Source organism: Syzygium oleosum, unplaced genomic scaffold, assembly GCF_021117445.2.
Source record: "Syzygium oleosum isolate NSW1041296 unplaced genomic scaffold, Sole_v2.1 Sole_v2.60, whole genome shotgun sequence".
Classification (NCBI taxonomy): domain Eukaryota; kingdom Viridiplantae; phylum Streptophyta; class Magnoliopsida; order Myrtales; family Myrtaceae; genus Syzygium; species Syzygium oleosum.
In genome coordinates, this window is record NW_026607544.1 from 352,179 (window position 1) to 371,666 (window position 19,488).

A 19,488-nucleotide genomic window follows, 5' to 3' on the forward strand; every position below is an offset into this window, starting at 1 on the left:
GTGTCTTATGTGGTCTTTATCCAATTATGAGTTCTAAAGTTCTCACCGGCTAAGTGATTCACACAATACTTTTGTGTTTATTATGCTCTTGAAATGTAACCTAACCATTCGACTAAAACAAGCAAATCACAACAGATAAAGGCAATATAAAAAAATCACAATCAATTCATCAAAGATAGTAATAAAAGAACAAGTAAAAAGTAAAGTGTAGTAAAGTAACCAAATACGAATCGGGCAAAAAATATAACATGGCATTGTTATTAAGCCCCGGGACCATAACCCCTATGAGCTACTTTTAAATCAAATCCAATTTATTTTCCAAAAGACTAATCCACCTAATCCTCAACTCAAATAAAGGTATCCATTAAAATGTGGAGGTGAGCATGATTCCAAGGTAAAATTGTGAATCGAACTAGTCCGGTTCCAAGTTCCAATGCGCTGTGGTCCGGTTCCCAGTTCCTTTTTTTTTTTAGGAATTGCCGGTTCTTGGGGGAACCGAACCAGACCAAGAACTAGGAACCAAACCGGGGGAACCGAGAAAACCCTAAAAAGAAGCCTTTTACTTTTTCCTCATAAAAACTTTGATGTGCTTATCTTCTTCTTTTTTTTTATCATGTCCTACTCTAATTCTCAACTCACTCGTAGACTTTTGCCCTGCCTCTTTGCAAAGCGTGAGAGTTGAGCTCCACATCTGAAACTAAATATCCCCACCCCAGCCCCCCTGAGAAGGTGGGAATTCGAACTCCCTACCTCCCCATTCCCATGTAGGAAGAATAGCCAGTGAGGCAACCCTCATTGATTTGATGTGCTTATCTATAGAGGGGTTTAGACTAATCTTTCTTGCAATCTAGATCAATGTGCGTGAGGTCGTCTGTAATTAAATAAGGGTTAGTGTTAGAAGAGATATAATTCTCTATTAATAGTCACTTATGAAGTTCTAACAAAGGGGTTAGATTGAGACTTAACATAAAAGGTTTTCAGATATCAACGGCCACATAGAGCAACAACAGAGTTGGATATCATGCTAATTTTCTAAGACCATTAGATCTATTCTAGTTTCATTTCCTGAAAATAAACATATAAGATCAGTGTCTTATTGTAATTCATATCATTTTATGTCATTGATAGATTGAGATAAATAACCCTATAGCACATTATCCGGTGAAAATATGCAATGGCGAGTATCGTACTATCACAAAATTCCACATTGCATTCAATATATTCAGGGTAGATTTGTTGTGCCCATTAAAACAGATTGGAATCCATGAACCTTGTGCTCTGTAGGATAGTAGGCATGGTGATTAGTATGGTCATGATCTTCACTGGAGATTGGTGAAGCTTATGTTGTCACATGTTAACATGTATGGCAATATTCTAGATTTTAATCTCTCACTTGCTTAAATTATTTGAACGCCTTCTAATTACATTATGTTATTGTTGTGCTTGTTTGAAGTTGATGTATCAAGATTACATGTCAATTAAGGCGGATGGATATGAGGAGATGACTCCAATTACACGCGAGAGATGTGGATGATTGAGGATTGAAGTTCTATAATTTAGGTTTTATGTTACATGTTTTTTTTACCTTTTATTGTTTATTTTATTTTACGTATTCATCTTTTATGGATTGTTTCTATTGACAAACGAGAAACTTTCATTTTTGTTATGGCGGTCACTTCCATTTTGCTTAACTAAAAATGAAACAAGACAAAACAAAACCTATTAGACCCTAAAACCTATTACAAGGTAGATTTTAAGTTCCAGGATATGTAAGGTAGGCTCCAAGTTCCCAAAAATGAAGAACCTATTCCGACAGGTAGGTTTCAGGACTTAGGACTTGTAAGGATCCTGGAACCGCTCACCCATATTAAAATTCCTAAACTATATGCATATTAACTAAATGAAACTAAACCAAATCAAACACTAAATCTAACAATCTAATCAAGGCTTGCGTTTCTAACCATTTTCGAAGTTTTTTTTTAATTTTTGAATTTTCATTATTTTTTGAAAATAGGGACTCGGACCGGGTCCTTGGGCCCAGTTCTTATGCAGACCGAAATTGGACTTTGAGGACCTAGGCTACGGACACAAATGAGCTCTATTCTCAAGCACTTTCAAAACAAGACTAAATGAAGCCTGATCTGTCAAAATCGAATTAGGCTTAAAATGGGCTACGGACACAGGGTCCTTTTTCCATTGTCTTCTTCCTGCCGGCTTCCTCAGTACCAATCGAGAGAATATACAAAACCAGAAATCCAGAGCTCACCATACCAGCTCCCCAACAACACAAGAACACCAAAATATCGCACATATATACTTGGCAATCGATCTCTTATATCCATCACAAGACCCATGCCATTGGCTATTACCTTCGGCCATCACTGTTCACTGGACATTACTCCCTTTACTACGACTTACCGAAGCGGATGGAAACTGAGGATATGAAGTGAGACCACCGTGTGGACATAAACTCGAACAATTTACTTCATGAGAGATCTGGAATAGGATGTCATTCAATCTTCCCTTCTCCATAAATTTGACCTTAAACCATGAAAAAAAAAACGAGACCTCCATCAATCTGGGAAAAGAAAACGCTAACATTAACGTTCTTTCATTCAGCCTCTTATATAGGATTTTGTTGACTGGCAAGGCAACCATGAATTAGCACTCCGTTTGTTTCGTTTGAAATAATTAGGTAATGGAAAATGATTTCATTATGAATAATAAATTATGTGTAAACATTTTCGCGGATGATGAAAATATTTTTATTCAAGCATTTTTGTAAGTGATACAAGCAATCGTTTTTTGAAAAATATTTTTCAAATCATTTATTTTTCCCGAAACGAATGGAGCCTAGATTACAGATCCTTCCATCATCCTTCTTCAAATTATTTTTTACTAATTCTTCTTTGGGTACGATATTTACATAATTGAGATATCTTCTTCCACAAATTTTTATTATTCTATTATTCGATTGGACTGATTTATTTTTAACAATTCATCCACAATCTCTATGAGGATTGTTGAAAATTAAAAAAAAAACAAAAATGCCCTCTAAAAAATTGACCAAATAATTTTCTTTCTCCGCTTCCCTCTTTCATTCTAAGTGCGATTGCCTTGGCAGGGAGTCCTCGGTCTTATTTCGTCCTTCGGCGAAGGCCTCGAGCAGTCATGGGGCATCCAGTTGCATGCCATATTCGCATTGTTTCCATTTCATATCGCATGTTTACATCACATTTAGTACATTTCAAGCATCTTTCGGACTTCAGGTCATGTTTATCATAAATAGACATGAAAAAGACAAAAAAAATGATAAATGAAAAAAGATGAAAAATCGGAATTGCATTTACTTTGTAATTGCATCCGGGTTCCACTTGGTGCAAGTGTAGTTTCATTTTAGTTGGTTAAATGTCTCATTGACATCATCTAATTTAAATAATGTGCATACCTTAGTCTAGGGTGTCTAATATATGCGTAGCTCACGGGGGTTCCAATCTCGAAGATATTCATTGATTAGGGCCTTGCTTGATTTTGAATGTATGAGCACACATTGAATGGCCGCACTGATTCGCATGTTTAAGGGGTAAAATTGGAAAGATGGCACGAAACGTTTTCCAATAAAAGAGAAGAGGTACCAATTTTGGGCGTTATCTTTAGCATAATCATGTCCTCGTGCCCAAATATCTGGTTCGCAGAAGTGAATGACCTCTCTTGTTTTACTTAGCCTCTAATCAACCCTTGTGAGAAAAGTGACAGCTCATAAAAATAACCAATTGTTGTAATAGAGTAAAACCAACGCCGCGATCGGTAGAATTTGGGAAAGCTCATGTCAAGCGCAAATGCTCTTCTCGCATAAGGAATCGCTTGGCATTCACCTGGCAATCCGTTAAACCCCGTCTGGAGATGCCTAGTAGAAAATTCCTTCGATAGGGTTGCAATAGCGTACTAGACATTAGCCTGAGTGAAAGACTACGACTTGACCAAGGGATTTGCCGAGTCCAAATTAGACGCTTAGGCTTCGTGTGTTTCGCTGAAAATATAACATTTCCATGAGTCATTTTTCAAAAAAAAAATGATAATATTTTACCGCGTTTTGCGGAGACCTGAAAATGAACTAAAAAATATTTTCCTTTGTTTGGTAACGGAAATCTCATTTGATTTCCCGTGCGTTGGGATTTCCGTGCTCAAGCGCCGATACTTAGTTATATTTTGGAAAGTGATTTAAAGAGGATATCATTTTTCTACATTTAAGCTTTGGTAGGAAAACATTTTTCATTAACTGAGAAAATATTTTCCATCGACTTATTTTCCTAAGCGATTCAAATGCCAGAAAATGAGGAGGAAAATATTTTCTGCGAAGCAAACGGAGCCTTAATCGCCCAATCAACTCTTTTTAGAGTTAGTCAGGTGACCACTATTCCATTAATCCCCATGTGACGCCACTTACTAGTGTGTGGGCTAAAGAATAACTGTCGTTTTGTTTCGCCAGACGTAGTGGCAAATACCCACTTCCATGATGCACGTCTTCATAGTAGCCATGATAGTTACGTCCACAAAACGAACTACCTACAACTCGAAGGTGGGTCCTCAATTGGACAAATTGCTCACTTATTTGACCTCACAGGTGGAGCACTTATTTTCCCTTCTTCGAGTGGCTATTGGATGATTGCCCCCTATGAATGCGAAAACACTCTTGGTTAGTGCAAAACTATGGACCAAGGAAGCAATTACTAGCTGGATCCAATTACCAACTATAAGTGGACAGGACTAAAAACAGTTTGGGGGGTATTTATTTTATGTGTATTATCAGTCCTATGATCATCATTATGAGTTACCGTACATCATGTTTGAATGTGCGCATTATTGATTCTGGTAAAGACTCAAGATTGGTATCTATCTTGGGTACGACGGTTTGTCAAATGGATATGTCTCAAGGATGACATCATATGGTATTATCGTAAGTTCCTAGTTACAAGACACATATGGCGCATAAGTGCCAACGGGGTTTTCTGACTTCTTTTGAAGTATACAGTTTATAGAGAAATTGAAAGAGGACTAGATTTGAAGACGACACTATCTTAGATCGCGTTGAGGAATGTTGATTTGAGCTACACTACCGCATCGACGGACGACGGTAGAATTGCTTAGCATTTGTGATGATGGTTGTCCGATATGGATTGAGAGAGATGTTACGATGGCGATGATTCGGTGTTGGTGACTTTGCTGGTCGGAGTTGTTTTTCAAGATGGTGTCTTCAGGTACTCACATAATGTGAATCCTTCTTATTTTCAATGATAAATTTTATATGAGAAATGGTCATATATCTTTCGAAAGTTATATTTTGAATTTGGTAATGAATTTGATTCAAAAGATTCAAAATCATTTAATTTTTTGTTATTGATTAATATTAATCGATACCATCTAATAAGAGATAAATCATATTAATAACATCGCCTTAACCTGTTTTTCCATTGAATCATTTCTGAATTCAAAACATATTTATGTTTTAATTTATAATGAAATTTTTTTTGTGTTTCAAAATAATCCTTTAATTCATTCTAAAGAAAAAGAGATGTTCCTTGATATTGAAGGGCATATTTTAACTTATACAAGTTACGAATTTGCATTTTATATAACTGTTAAAATACATATGCTTGTTCAAAGGAGGATAAAAAAAATTTCTTTCTTTATTTAGACCCACTATTCTTAATTTCCTACAAAATCATCCAATTTGTCTGAAACAAATTAGTGGTCTACAATATTCCGTCACACTGTTGAGAGTAACAAAACCGTCACCTCCTCTTTAACCTCTACAAAATTTAAATCTTCTTCAAAATACTTTGCAATTAATATTGCCCAAGTGGGAGAATGTTGGAAATTCTTAAATTTGGAGGCTGACATTAATATCATGATATTTTAGTTTATGACAAAAGCAATTGTAAAGTTTGTTAAATATAAGAGACAATACAAGATCATCCAAATATGGTTATGTGATCGTATTATGTTGGGCTTAGCACATCTCTGTTTCAACAACAAAATGTGATTGGATAGTCAGTGCAAGAGTAACATGTGATGGATGGGCCTGTTGAAAGATACTCTGTAAGTAGGCCAAGATCTCCTCTGCTTTACTAATGTTGAAAATAGAGAGTCCTGTCAGATGTAATAGTTCAGATGGAGTTTATTCAGAAGCCCAATTCGACCTCATTCCACCTACCGTGGAAAAGAGAGAAGATATGACAAATCATTCTTAAGGAAAACCAAAAGAAGAATTACTCCACAATAACATTTCAGTTTGTCGGCCAAAGCCAATGTTGAATGTCCATGATGAAATCAAAAGCTTAGCGTGCGCAATGTCCACTGAGGACTTACGTGGAATGATGACGTGATTGATTTAGCGATACAAGACGTCATCCCTCTTGTACGAAATCACGAGTCCGATTTACATAGCGATTAATCAATGAACTACTCATGCTGCAATGCATAGCTACGGTATATTTCGTGTAAAGAGACTTCTTGGCTGTCGGTAGCTTGATGGGACTACGAAGACAGGCTCACGATGCTAGTGATGGGAAGTAACTATAGCTAAAATCGAACAATTTATAACTGATTTATAATGCTTATGGTTATACTTAGATGGTCTCTAATGGGGGTCGCTTGTTCCGGTCCTTTTATTTATAAAATAAAATGAAGATATACGGATTGGAAGTGGGACCCATCCGAACTCTGAGGTCAAAGACGTCTCTAAATGACTCAGCAACTACTACTGCTTAGAATGTTTGTAACAACTTCCATCTTTGTCGCCAAACTCTATCCATAAAAAAAATTGGGTCCTCACAATCTATAGAAAAATAAATGGACCTCTTCCATTTGTAAAGGAAAAATTTGTGGATTCGCAATCACTCTGAATTGGTAGTTCCATTTCCGTGCTCCAATACATAAGAATCAATAAATCATGAGTTGCAGATTGTCATTCTGTTGAGATACGCATATGAATTAAGTTAGAAAAAGACTCGTATTAGAGAATTTGATATGATATAAGAGAGTTAACATATTCTAGTTGGCTTATAACTTAATGATTTAAGTTTTTGAGTAAATGTGGATCTAAATGAATATATTGATGGGCTCGGATTGGGCTTCCTCTTGATAATTTCCTCGGGTAAGGTATCAAAATTCTGATCATTGCTCCCAACAAATGGCATATCAGTGTTCGGTGAATCTCATGACTAGTTAATATATATGTCATCCATCGGTTACAATACTCTTTACTTTCTTCCCAAGTGGGTAAATTTAACATGAAAATTTTATAATTTTTCGTATAGCAGGATAGAGAAGTAATTAATTTGACTTACAGAATCCATAACCACACTATATATATTAAACCTTGCATGTTATCCTTGAATTGCCACATATTCTATTGTCTTGACGCTACCTCAAAACATCCTCCCAATGGGTAGCGACCGTATTTCTCTTCTCAAACCCTCAAATTCTTACATAATTTTCGTCTCCATCATCGTCCTCCAAGCTTGTCACCATCTCATTATTTGCCAAGTGATGCCTCCATCTCCACCACCATCCCAAGATTTGATCTTCTTGGACCCAAGACTCGCCGCCGTATACCCCGTAATCCAGAAATTCAAGAACACCATCAGCGCCGATCCGCTCGGCATCACCAACTCTTGGGTTGGCCCCGACATCTGCCACTACCAAGGCTTTTATTGCGACAACCCGCCAGACAATCTCACAGCCACTGCGCTCGCGGCCGTCGACTTCAACGGTTACCACCTTGGTGCGCCGACCCTCGAGGGCTTCGTCGACCAGCTCCCAGACCTCGCAATCTTCCACGCCAATTCCAACAACTTCTCCGGCGTCATCCCGCAGAAGATTGCACAGCTCCCGTACTTCTACGAGCTCGACGTGAGCAACAACAACTTCTCCGGGGCATTCCCGGCCTCAGTGTTCGGCATCACCAACCTGTCGTTCTTGGACATTCGTTTCAACGCCTTCACAGGGTCTGTCCCGCTGCAGGTCTTCAAGCAATCCCTCGACGTGCTCTACATCAACAACAACAAGTTCATGCAAAAGATCCCAATCGACTTTGGCTCGACCCGGGTGCTGTACCTCACCCTGGCCAACAACAAGTTCACGGGCCCGATCCCAAGGAGCATTGGCAACGCCTCCTCAACGCTGATCGAAGTGCTCTTCCTGAACAACCAGCTCATAGGTTGCATTCCTTACGAGATCGGGTTCTTGAGAAAGGCCACCGTCTTCGACGCCGGGGGCAACTACCTGACAGGACAGCTCCCGTGCTCACTCGGCTGCTTGGACAAGATCGAGCAGCTCAACTTCGCCGGGAACTACCTGTACGACGAGATCCCGGAGGTTGTGTGCTCAATGCCAAATTTGTTGAACCTATCGCTGTCGAACAACTACTTCAACTACATCGGGCCGTTGTGTCGGAAGCTCGTGAAGAGCGGAGTGCTGGACGTGAGGATGAACTGCGTCGCTGGGCTTCCCAATCAGAGGCCGTACTATGAGTGCGCGAAGTTCTATTTTCACTCGTTTTGGTTTAGGTGGCTCTGTCCGTGGCAATACTTGATGAGCGTCATTCCTTGCAAGATCAATTCAACTTATCCTCGTCGTCCTCCGGGTGCTCGGACAACGTCGGTCACTTACCCTGCTCTTATTCGACACAGATTATTGTGAGGATGAGTTGTGGTTGAGCGTGTGTTGTTCGTGTTCAACATGTGGGCGTGGTGCGTCCCTGAAGAAAACAATAATGGGAAGACCAGCAATAATAACCACAGAGAGTGCTTATATGGTTAGAGAAATGGGTAGTCTTTTGCAATAGTTGTCAAGTCTCGCACACGATGTGCAATCTCATGCTCACGTCATAGTTGAAGTTGTCCTCGTTAAAAAAAGGTTATTAGGTAAACCAAGGGTGATATGATAAGCAGAGGCATTATAAAAACTATATGAAACCTAGTGGGACCTTGTGCAGGTTCCAGTGTTTCTTCACAAGTGATTTCTGTCTTATTAGACTAAGTTTACTCAATTCTTTCTTCGCTTTCAGTTGTTAGAAGAGGTGAGAGAATGGGATGATAATGGTAATTTTGTCCGACCATGCATATGACGGGTGATTTACAAGTATGGACATTATTCGCAAGCAAATTTATATACAGGGCAATAATTTTTCCCACCATTGTTGGAGAACTTATTTGATAGATTACGAGTTATGAAAATCACCCACATGCAAATTTAACTATTTAACTAGAATTAAATGCGAGTGATTTTATGTTCATAGCATATCAATCAGAAGTGTGATTAGAGATAAATACAGGTAATGTCTACATTTGTACCTCACCAATACTTGGGTACAGTGCCCCGCAGTCATTGTCCCCACCTTTCGCATCCTTTAGATGCAATTAAGTTCATTCAAATGCTAGTGATTTCATATTCATAACATATCAAACAGAAGTGTCAAATATCTTCTATCCACAAAAATGTAAATAGAATAACGGATAGAAGAATCTGCAATGCAATTTATAGTGGTTCAACCTATCCACTTAGCCTCTTCCATTATACCAGTTCTAATAGCTCAATAATAAGGTTGAAATCCATCAGGCAATCTTTAAAACTTTGAAAGCTTTTACAGTGAAGTTACCTCTCCACGATCCCAGCATTTACGATCAAAATCATGAGACTCTTTTTTTGAAAGAATAACCAACAAGAATTAAGAACAAGCTTTGATATTTGACCAAAAACAAATTGGGGGACAATGAGCGCGGGTACAAATGTAGACATTACCTGTATTTATCTCCAATAAGTTTCTAAAACTCCTACAACAACCATTTTATCTGTATGAGTATTAGGTGAAATGACACCAATTGTCCCTGTACTCTTGCTCAAAATTCAAAACCATTATTATACTTTTTTCGGTCCAAAATCATCCTCGTACTTTTAAAAAGGGTCATCCGTCATCTTTTTATTATTTCGCTCTTTTTTTATCGATTTATGCTGATGTGGACGATCGGAACCCTAAGTAGAAGCCATATCACGGCCATGGCCACTCAAGCTCGAGCTTAAGCTAGAAGCTCACAGTCATGGCCATTTGAGCTGAAAGGCCGCCATGGCCAAATCTAACTTCAAAGCGTGTGACCACCGTGGTTGCTTGAGCTCAAAGCTTGCAACAGGCCCAGAATCAACTTAAAATCGAAAAATTATCGATACAAGTTAAAATAGAAGAAGGCCCAAACAACGCCACTCTACCGTAAATAGTTCTCCGGTGTTTTGAGTTCTTGCGTTTGATTGTTTTTCTTCTTCTTTCAAGTTTTTTTCATCAATTTATTAATTTGATTATTAGTCTATTTGCTTATGTATAAATTTAATTAATAGGAAGAAATTCAAAGTGCCATTCTCATCTCGATGAAACAAGAATGGATCTAGTATGTATAGATCTCCAGAGCAAGCTTCTGAGGAAATTTTGTCTGCTTGTTGCGATTCTTAGGTCTGTTTATTATTGTTTTTCTTTGTTGAGGATCAAATACTTGACTCTAAATTACACTTCTCAATGGCCATAATCTTCATCATCATCCACCAGTGAATCCCACAATTACACGATTGATGTTGACGACGAAGATGAATTGGCCGAAGCCGGAACGCTACAAAACTCAGTCATTAATCTCTCATCACTCACTCGCTCCACAACAAAATGCCCAAGCTTACCAACAACCTCCACCAAGCTGTCCCTACACAAGAACTCGTCGCTGTAAACTCTCTCCACCTCCCTGTCGAAGTCATGCACCAACACGTGTGTCTCTGCCGCGCCACCCTTCTTGCTCCTTGCCAGCACCGCCGCCGTGAATATTGCCGACATCCTCCCCGGCGCCACCTCATGGTACCCGCTCGGCCCGTCAATTAGTATCACGTCCCAACTCAAGTCATACACGTGGTTGGGCAAGCTGTTCAATGCGAGCTTGCATTCCGAGAAGAGCAGGTTCTGCACTGGCCGGCACTCGCCATGCAGCTCGCCTCTCGCCGACTCAAGCAGCCTCTTCATTTCACCGACCCTCGTCTCGTACTGCACGTCGTAGGCCTCAATTCCCTGGTGATGCTGCTCAAACCTTGAGACAAGTTGCTCGTCCTCATCGAGGAAGATGGTGTGGCCGTTGAAGTTGAGGGCTTTGTACAAGAGGGCCTCGTGGGTGAGGCCAAACACGAGGAGGTTGCAGCGGGAGGTGGCAGCAGCACAGCCAGTGATGGCGGTGGTTATGGTGACAAGCTCGGTGGACGTTACGTGGGTGGAGTTGCTAGTGGCGGCGTAGTGGAGGAGGGCGTCGGATATGGAAAGTGGAAGCGGTACTGAAGACGCGGCAGAGCCTGCGGTGCTTGTGGCGGTGGGGGTGGTGTTGGTGGTGGCGGCGATTAGGGTTAGAGTGAAGGCGGTGGTGAACAAGGTGATGATGAAGATGAGCCACAAGCGATTGGCGTTTGAAGATGATTGCTTTTGGATTGTGGGATGGAGGAGTATTAGCTTTGCGTTTTTCATCTCCTAATCTCTCTCTCTCTCTCCCGCAGTCCCTCTCTAAAGCAACGTGTTCATTTCATTTAACATATCAGAGAAAGGTCTTAAGAGAAAAAGATTCTAATCACAATTAATGCAATAATTGCAGCAAACATTGTATATTAGTGTGAATAGACTAGATGGGAGACCAAAAAAAAAAGAATATGTGGGAATCATTGAGATGAAAGAATTCTTGCCCAGAGAATAAACAAGAAACGGAGTGAAACGGGCAAAATCGTTCAGTACTTTCGAAAAAATAAGATTTTGATACAAATTAAAATAGACAAAATCATTTGTCCCCTACACATGAGTTAAGCTTATAACATTAGAAGAAAAATAATTCGAATGTGATTAATGCACGTAGAAGGACTGATTAGGGGGCTTGTTTAGCAAAATATAAAAAATTTGAAAAGCATATTTCCTAAAAATGATCCTAGAATCAACGAAAAATATTGTCATTATCAACAAAAATGTTTACGTATAGAGTTTTGTTAATAATGGAAATAGTTTTTTGTTGACTAATTATTCTAAGCAATACAAATAATCGGTTCTTAGAAAAAAAGTTTTTTTGAAATCATCGATTTCTCGTAAAACAACCGCGCCCTAGACGAACGAAAATCACGCCACATAGTTCTCATGATACAAAAATATCTAACCAGATAATTACTTAAAGTTGAAATGAATCACCTAAAATCCCAACAAAATTTCTAAAATACGGAACATATAAGGAAATAAACTTAATTGTAATCCTAGAAAAAATACTCGCCAAATTTTAGGGTTTTCCAGATTAATATATACATTTCATTCTCTTGCAAAACATCTTATTCCTATGAATGAATGAAGATTTTACGAGAGATCTTTATTATTTTTTGAAACTTGTGCATGTGAGCGTGTTTGCGTCTGTAAGCATATTTGCAAATCAAGTTATTCATTTATTTATTATATTCGCTGCGTAACCTCATTTGTTTCAAAAGCATTTTAAATCGTTCGGTAATGAAAATATGATTCGCATTTTGAAGTCGGACGATCATCATTGTTTGATCATCATAATGAAAGAGTAAAGAGATGGAGAAAGGTGCGGCGTCGCTGTCATTTGCTTTGGCTCGTGCGCACCATTAACTCAACATTGTCCTTCAATATTGGGGTCGTTAGGTCTGATTGATTTGATCACGGTGGGATTTGCTGTTGGATATGGACATCATGTCATGTCTTTTGAGGTCTACTGATGTCGGCGTCAGATAATGCAAATCATCTCCTAGCTAAAGAACAAGGTCATAGCAGTCTCCAACTTTTTCTTGGTGTTCACTATAATCTTTGAATAATTTTTATTTGAATTAATCTCTAAATTTTCTAAAATCTACTCGATGTGATTCTTTCGTTAATTGGAGTTCAATGTCACGGGTAATCAACTGTAACGGTATGCCAATCCAGCAAAACTCATTTAGCAATGACGTGGATTGGCCAACCTCACTACTAGTGTCATCCTTGATGTGGTCTTGTTGTGCCTCATTGCCGACGCTACCTGAGCTAACCGTCCATGCCTGGCTCAACCCTCTGTGTGTGTGTGACTTCCAATGGAGGTTGGGGCTATGCACATGACCTCCATTGATGGAGGTGTTCAAGTTCATACTGGGTCGCACGACTTGGCCTCATATCTAGTCTAAATTAAACAGCTATTTAACAGTGTCCATGTAGGTGTCTTTGTTGACATATTGAATGACTAGTTGATAGTATTATTGGTCACATCAGCAATTTTCATTAGTCTACTTAATGAAATGACAATATTGAGTCATATTCAAAGAGGACAAGTACTATTGAATTGCCAAATATCTTCGGGACAAGATCGAATAATAAGGAAAAGTTGGAGGACCACCTATACTCTATCATCCAAAACAAAAGAAGAAAATACGAAACACCATGATCGTGGATGGTACAGAAGTGAGAGAGCTTAATTAATGGAGAAAGGTCCTTTATGGGAATCATAGAGAAATGGAAGCAAATAATGTATGTCAAGATGCTATTCTGTAACTGAGTGATGTCAAGATGCTATGCTGTAAATTTGTTTCAATCTCCCTTATGAAAACTAGTAGCAACATTTTCTAGTGAATTACAGAAACCAATCTTCAATTTTCACCTCAAATACTAATTTCATATCTGCTAATTCCAAAATCTATCCACACTTTGCAACGAGAGGTTTCAAAAAAATCTACGCTTTGCACTTTCTAATTTCCATAGTTTGTTAGACTCGAAGATGTAAAATTTAGACCTTTTTCGACATCATGGCGCAAAATGCATGCTCGAATTGATAGAAGACGTGGAATAAATCATAATAAAAAGTCAAGAATGCTTTTTGTTATTTACCCTGCATAATGAAAAATGTAGTTGAGCCACTTAGGAAGCGTGTATAAGGATAAACGGGAAAATTGTCAAATCAGTAATAAACCTATTACACAAATGCTGATATAATCCAAAACTTTTCAATTTTACCAATGTAATCCTAAACCTTTGAGAAAAATTCTACTGTAGTGCTTTTGGTTATGTCAGCGGTTTCAGCGAAAATTGGTTGGAAAGACTATATTAATATTTCACTTAAAGGTTTATAAATAAATTGATTAAATTAAAAAATTCATGATTGAACTAACATTCACACAATAAGTTTAGGACTGATTGGACAATTTTCTCAACGATTAACTGTTCCATTATTTTCCCTTCTCTTATAATCCTTTTAAATAAGAGAATAAACAATATATAAAAAAATAACACGCGCATGCACACATGTATATATTAAAAGAAGTATATTTTTTTTTTGGTAAGGAAAAGAAGTATATATTTGTATCTTATGGAAAAGAGATATGCGATATCTTTTACCCAAATGGTTTTCATTATGTTAGTAGCTTGAAATTTGTCAATGTTGATCATCACGTTTGTCCACCATAAGTTATAAAGTCAACTTTCACGTTTGCCCCACTAATTTAGTATTTAGGTTAAAAGCAAGTTCCGTTCTCACGAAAGTGGTGCTTTACTCACAATGTTCTGTTCGAGTCCGACCATGCCTTTAATTATTGCTTTGCCTAAACTCGGTATTATTGACGTAATCAGACCAATGATTGTGGTCTCCACGTCGTAAAATGACGTCAATGTACGTGAGATATGATCATCTCTTAGGCATCGAGAGAAATGTTTCTTAGCGATGCAAAAGTTTAGATGACAAATGCCAAGAACTCCTCACTTTTCTTTTGCAAGTTGTCATCTTATCATGGAATAAAGCTATCGGAAATCCCTAAACGTTATCAGTTCGTGCAGTGTTTTCCCTTGATCTTTTTATCTTATCTTTTAAACCGGTCATATTTGGGGCCTAGCCCGGACCGAATCAGACCAATTCGAAATAATTTATGCCGAGCCGAGAGGACTTGTTAGGCCCGACGTGATTGGGTCGGGGCTATTTTTCCAACGAAAGCCCCACCCGTTTGCACCTCTACTTCTAATTACCAGAGACTTCAAAGGAACTTGTGAACTCGCATCGTAGTATGCCATTTCCTACACAATTCTTCATCTGCAGTAGACAAAGAAGTATTCCTCTCTCTTGTAACATAGCTTGAATACTAACTTTCGCAACATAACATTACCATGCGAATCTGTTGGTAGTTTGTTTGTAAATGAAACTTGGGAGTGTTTTGTCCCACATAGAATAAATGGGAATATGTGGGCCATAAATATGAAAACCCTAAAATGTAAATTATGAATATACTCAAAACTAGAGTGACGTGTAATGACTATGTACGAATTAGTCACATCATTGATAACATACTCAACAACAGCAATCCACACAAGACGATATTGAGGTTCGACCTTAACGTCTAAAGGTTCGAAAGCCAAATATGTCTTTGTTGATGCACAGAAACAATAAAACCACAGTGACCTAAGGATTTATCAACTAAAAAAATGCACTTAAATCAGATATTGGGACCGCATCAACCCAAACAAACCTCATTCTCACCTTGACTAGAATTGGCCTAAGGCAGTGGGGAACGAGACGACACAATGGAGTGTGGTCGAGCGGGCGGCGAGACGTGGCCGCAGTACTCACCAAGACAGGGAAATGCTCAATGAAGTGTTGGGCGAGCTGGTTTGTGCTGCAGGAAGTCGTCAAGATGTCGATAGTGCTACGATTCGCTGGCAGTTTGCTGGTTCTTCACTGCAAGGATGTTGGGAATTGGTCTAAGGAGGCAGAGACTGATGCGACAAAAGCCACTGTGTTACTACGAGATGGCTTGCAGCGGTAGCGACTCGACGGCACTAGAGAAAGTCGAACTTTGTAGCCTATTGGAAAGCCACCGAGAAGATTGTTCGCTGGACCGAGACACCACCGGTGCGTGAGGGCAGACTGCTGCTTGACCGATTACTGGAAGATGATCACAGCACCCATACTTCTCTCTCTCCTTCGCCATAGTCGCCAGAACCCCAAAACTCAGTGGCGCCACCTGTATATACAGCCTCGCACACCTCTTCCGCTTAAAAATCGTTGGCGACGTACCCGAGTCCTTGCACCCGAGCCAATCAGCGGTTTCTAGAGCCGAAGCCGAAAAGAGGACGACAGCGACGAGGACGAAAACGAAGAAGAAGGAGAAAATGAGGACTTGAGGTGGGTGAGGGATAGAGAAAGGGTCTCGGGAGATTGTCAATTTGAAGTTTTTTATTTAATAGCTTTTAGGTCTGCCTCGGAATTCAGGGACATTTTATCATTGGGTTGTTGCTTGCTCCTCAGTCTCTGAACTTGAAATTTTATTTTTAGAAAGTTGAGTTGGGCACACATGCGGGTGGAGTGATTTTGGTCAGGCTATAGAGACGCGGAGAAAATATTTAGTGGTTTCAAAGCTGCCGATGTGCTCATGCATATTTTACTCGCATCGACTGATAGACTGACATATGTTCGTTGATGTGGAATGAAATGAACAAAATTGATAATATGCTATGTTCAGCGATAGAATTCGCTTTGCTTCATTGGAGTTGCCGAGATTTGACCTTAGCTCGCCGTCGCCAACGGAGCATCCAAGCCGATCACCGTCTCGTGGTCACAAAAGACGTTGCCAGCTAAATTGAAGATGTGGAGCCATGGTTTGCAGCCAGATCTAGAGGCAGCCATGACAACGGCCGGAAGATGGGACCGGCCGGAACCGGTCGGTGACGCCATTGGTCCATGACCGGCGAGAGGCAGCTCGTCAACAGACGGGAGCCTTGCTTGTCCTTGGGGGGTGATGCCGGTGGTCCAGATCATCTGTGCCTCTAGATCTGGCGATGGTGAATTGGTGGCGAACGGCCATGGATGAGCTGCTATGGCTATGAGCTCAAAAACAAAAAGGAAAAATGGAGAAAAGACCCATGTTTTTTTTAAAATATTCAGTCCAGGTGGCCAATAGAAAAATTCTAAACCAGTTTCTACATCACCAAAAAATGTGATTTGTATTATTTTTTCCTTTTCTAAAATATCCATTTGTCGAGTAATTACTCACTTTTTAGAGAATAGAATTTACAATATTGCCTTACAAGTAATTGTACACGCGCCGCAAGGTGTGACAACTAGTTTAGATCAAACCAATTAATATTACATGGCATGTGATTTACAAACATTTAAGAAGAAAAGGAAACAAAATCAAATATGTTAAGAAATACAGTATTTCTACATATTAGATCAATATCTAGAAACGAATTTAAATGGTTGTCCATAAAAAACAAATGTCTGATTTCAATTTTAAAATTTTGGAGATTTATGTTTTTGCATGTGAATTATCTTGGTGAATTTAAATTGCTGCTCTTATTATAAGAATCTAACTACTCACTCACATCTGATTAGGACTCCATGAAATGTTGATGCGTTATTTTTAGATTGAAATAATGCAAAAAGGCCAGTTGATTAATTAATTGAGTTCATGCCTCTTTGTGTGGAAAAAAAAAATCTAATGAAGTAAAGTCACCGAGTAAATCAAAACATATTCGACTCGATCGAGACTTTAGAGTCAAGATTGGAGGATTATGTGCGAATGAGATGATGCATATGTCACGGTCGCGAGGTTTTCATGCGCCAAGGACCGTGCAACATCGACAAAGACTTATCCAAACCCTAATGGAATTTCCAGAACATTCTAGAGACGAGCGATACGATAATTGTGCCGTGTTCTAGAGAATTCTCGGCATAAATGCCGGTAGTTGGCGGACGGGGAGATGTGATATCGGCCACTAGATCGATAGTTGATCAACAGATATAATCTAAGGCCCTTTAGTATATAAAGGGGTGTCCTCCTTCTCATTTGTATCCATTTAACAATTGAATCAATAAAAAGCATTTTCTCCCAAATTCTCTCTACGCACGGGTCATTCCTAATCTATCGATCCGTGACATGTAACATCCTGAATTTTGACCCGCTATCGGAACCAGTAAAGCGTATATTAATTCTCGTGTGATTTTAGTGAGTCTCGCCCGGACTTGATCAATCACGGGATACTAACCAAATGGGAAAGGCTAAAATAGGAACAGGTACGTGGACCGAGAAAGACGATCGCGATTGGACACTGATTTCGAGAAACGTCGAGGGAATATCTTGAGCCAATATGGGCCGATCTTAGGAAGATAATAGATTTGATATAGTTAGTAACGTACGATTGGATCGCGGGTGATTCCGCACGACCGAAAGTACGCCTGACAAACAAATCCCAAATTATATCCGAACGATCGCGACCCCCGGTACTAGTGATAATCTCTCACCTTCTCTCGAGATTTGAGACTATCGAGACTCGGACAGTCTTAGGTCGATACGCGTAACACCTAAATGGCCACCCGTTAGTGAGAGATCCTAAGATTTCAAAACGAGTTATTTTGATCGCGATATTGAGCCGAACTCCGATATCAAAATTTCAAGGGTAATTATGACTATTTTATAGGACGGACGTCATTTTATAGTGGCCAAGTAAGTTTGGGACAAGATCGGCTGAAAATAGGAATTTCGACAAAAATTGGGAAAATTACGGTTTTGCCCCCGTGGGCACCGGGGCGGGATTCGGAGGCCGTTTGAGGTTATTTTTCGCGGCCAAGGTCATTTTGGAGTGGCCACGTACATTTAGAGTGGTTTTGGACAAAAACGGGAATTTCGGCAAAAATTGGAAAAATAATATTATTTTATTCCCGGGACTTCGCAGGCGATTTTCGAAGGCGTAGAAAGTGAATTTCGCGAATCCGACACCGTATTAAGTCTCCCATGAACATATAGGACCGGTATGGACAAAAATTGAAATTTCGGTCCGGGATCGGAAAATTACGAAAATGCCCCTAGGCCATTTTAACTTATTCCGAAATTTGGATAAAATTTGGGGACTAACTAAGGTTAAGTGGACCAAACCAGACCTGGTCAGCCTTGGTTAGGGGCATTTGACCTTCTCACCCTTGAATTATTGGAGAGAAGTGAACCTAAGCCATTGGATTCAAGGGCAAATTGTCCAAACCCTTGGATTGTTGACACTTGGATTCCACTCACCCAAGTTTGACCACTTTTGACTTGTTTCTTCTCTCTCCTCGGACCTCTCACTCACGTTCTCTCTCTCTCTCTCCCGAGCGTCCTCACGATCGTCTTCTTCACGCCACTCCTCGTTGTTCGCTCCGCGGCCACTCGTTCACGCCGGAACAGCCTGCGCGCGCCGGGCCGGCCAGCCTCCTCGGCCGCCGCACCGCACCCTCGGCACCGCCCAACCCCCGTCGACCAGCCCCACCCTCTGCATTGTCCGCCCCACAGCAGCTGTTCCAGGCGAGGGAGGGAGAGAAACACCGCCGGTCTTCACCTCGCCGGCACCACGCCGCCGTCCACCGCCGTGCGCCGCCCTCGTCGACCACCTCACCCTCACCGTCTCTCTCTCCACCATCCTCAGCCTGTACGCCCAGC

At 40.0% G+C, this 19,488-nt stretch overlaps 2 protein-coding genes across 2 annotated transcripts; one reads left to right on the forward strand and one right to left on the reverse strand.

The window, feature by feature from the left end:
- Window positions 1–7,398: 7,398 nt before the first annotated feature.
- Window positions 7,399–9,046, forward strand: LOC115690381 (uncharacterized protein At4g06744-like). Its single transcript, XM_030616709.2, has one exon. It carries the CDS (start codon window positions 7,447–7,449, stop codon window positions 8,701–8,703), a length of 1,257 nt encoding a protein of 418 aa, XP_030472569.2. The 5' UTR covers window positions 7,399–7,446; the 3' UTR covers window positions 8,704–9,046.
- Window positions 9,047–10,467: 1,421 nt separating this feature from the next.
- LOC115690398 (protein IRX15-LIKE-like) lies at window positions 10,468–11,634 on the reverse strand. Its single transcript, XM_030616727.2, has one exon. The coding sequence runs from the start codon at window positions 11,543–11,545 to the stop codon at window positions 10,610–10,612; it is 936 nt and encodes a 311-aa protein (XP_030472587.2). The 5' UTR covers window positions 11,546–11,634; the 3' UTR covers window positions 10,468–10,609.
- Between the last annotated feature and the right edge of the window lie 7,854 nt (window positions 11,635–19,488).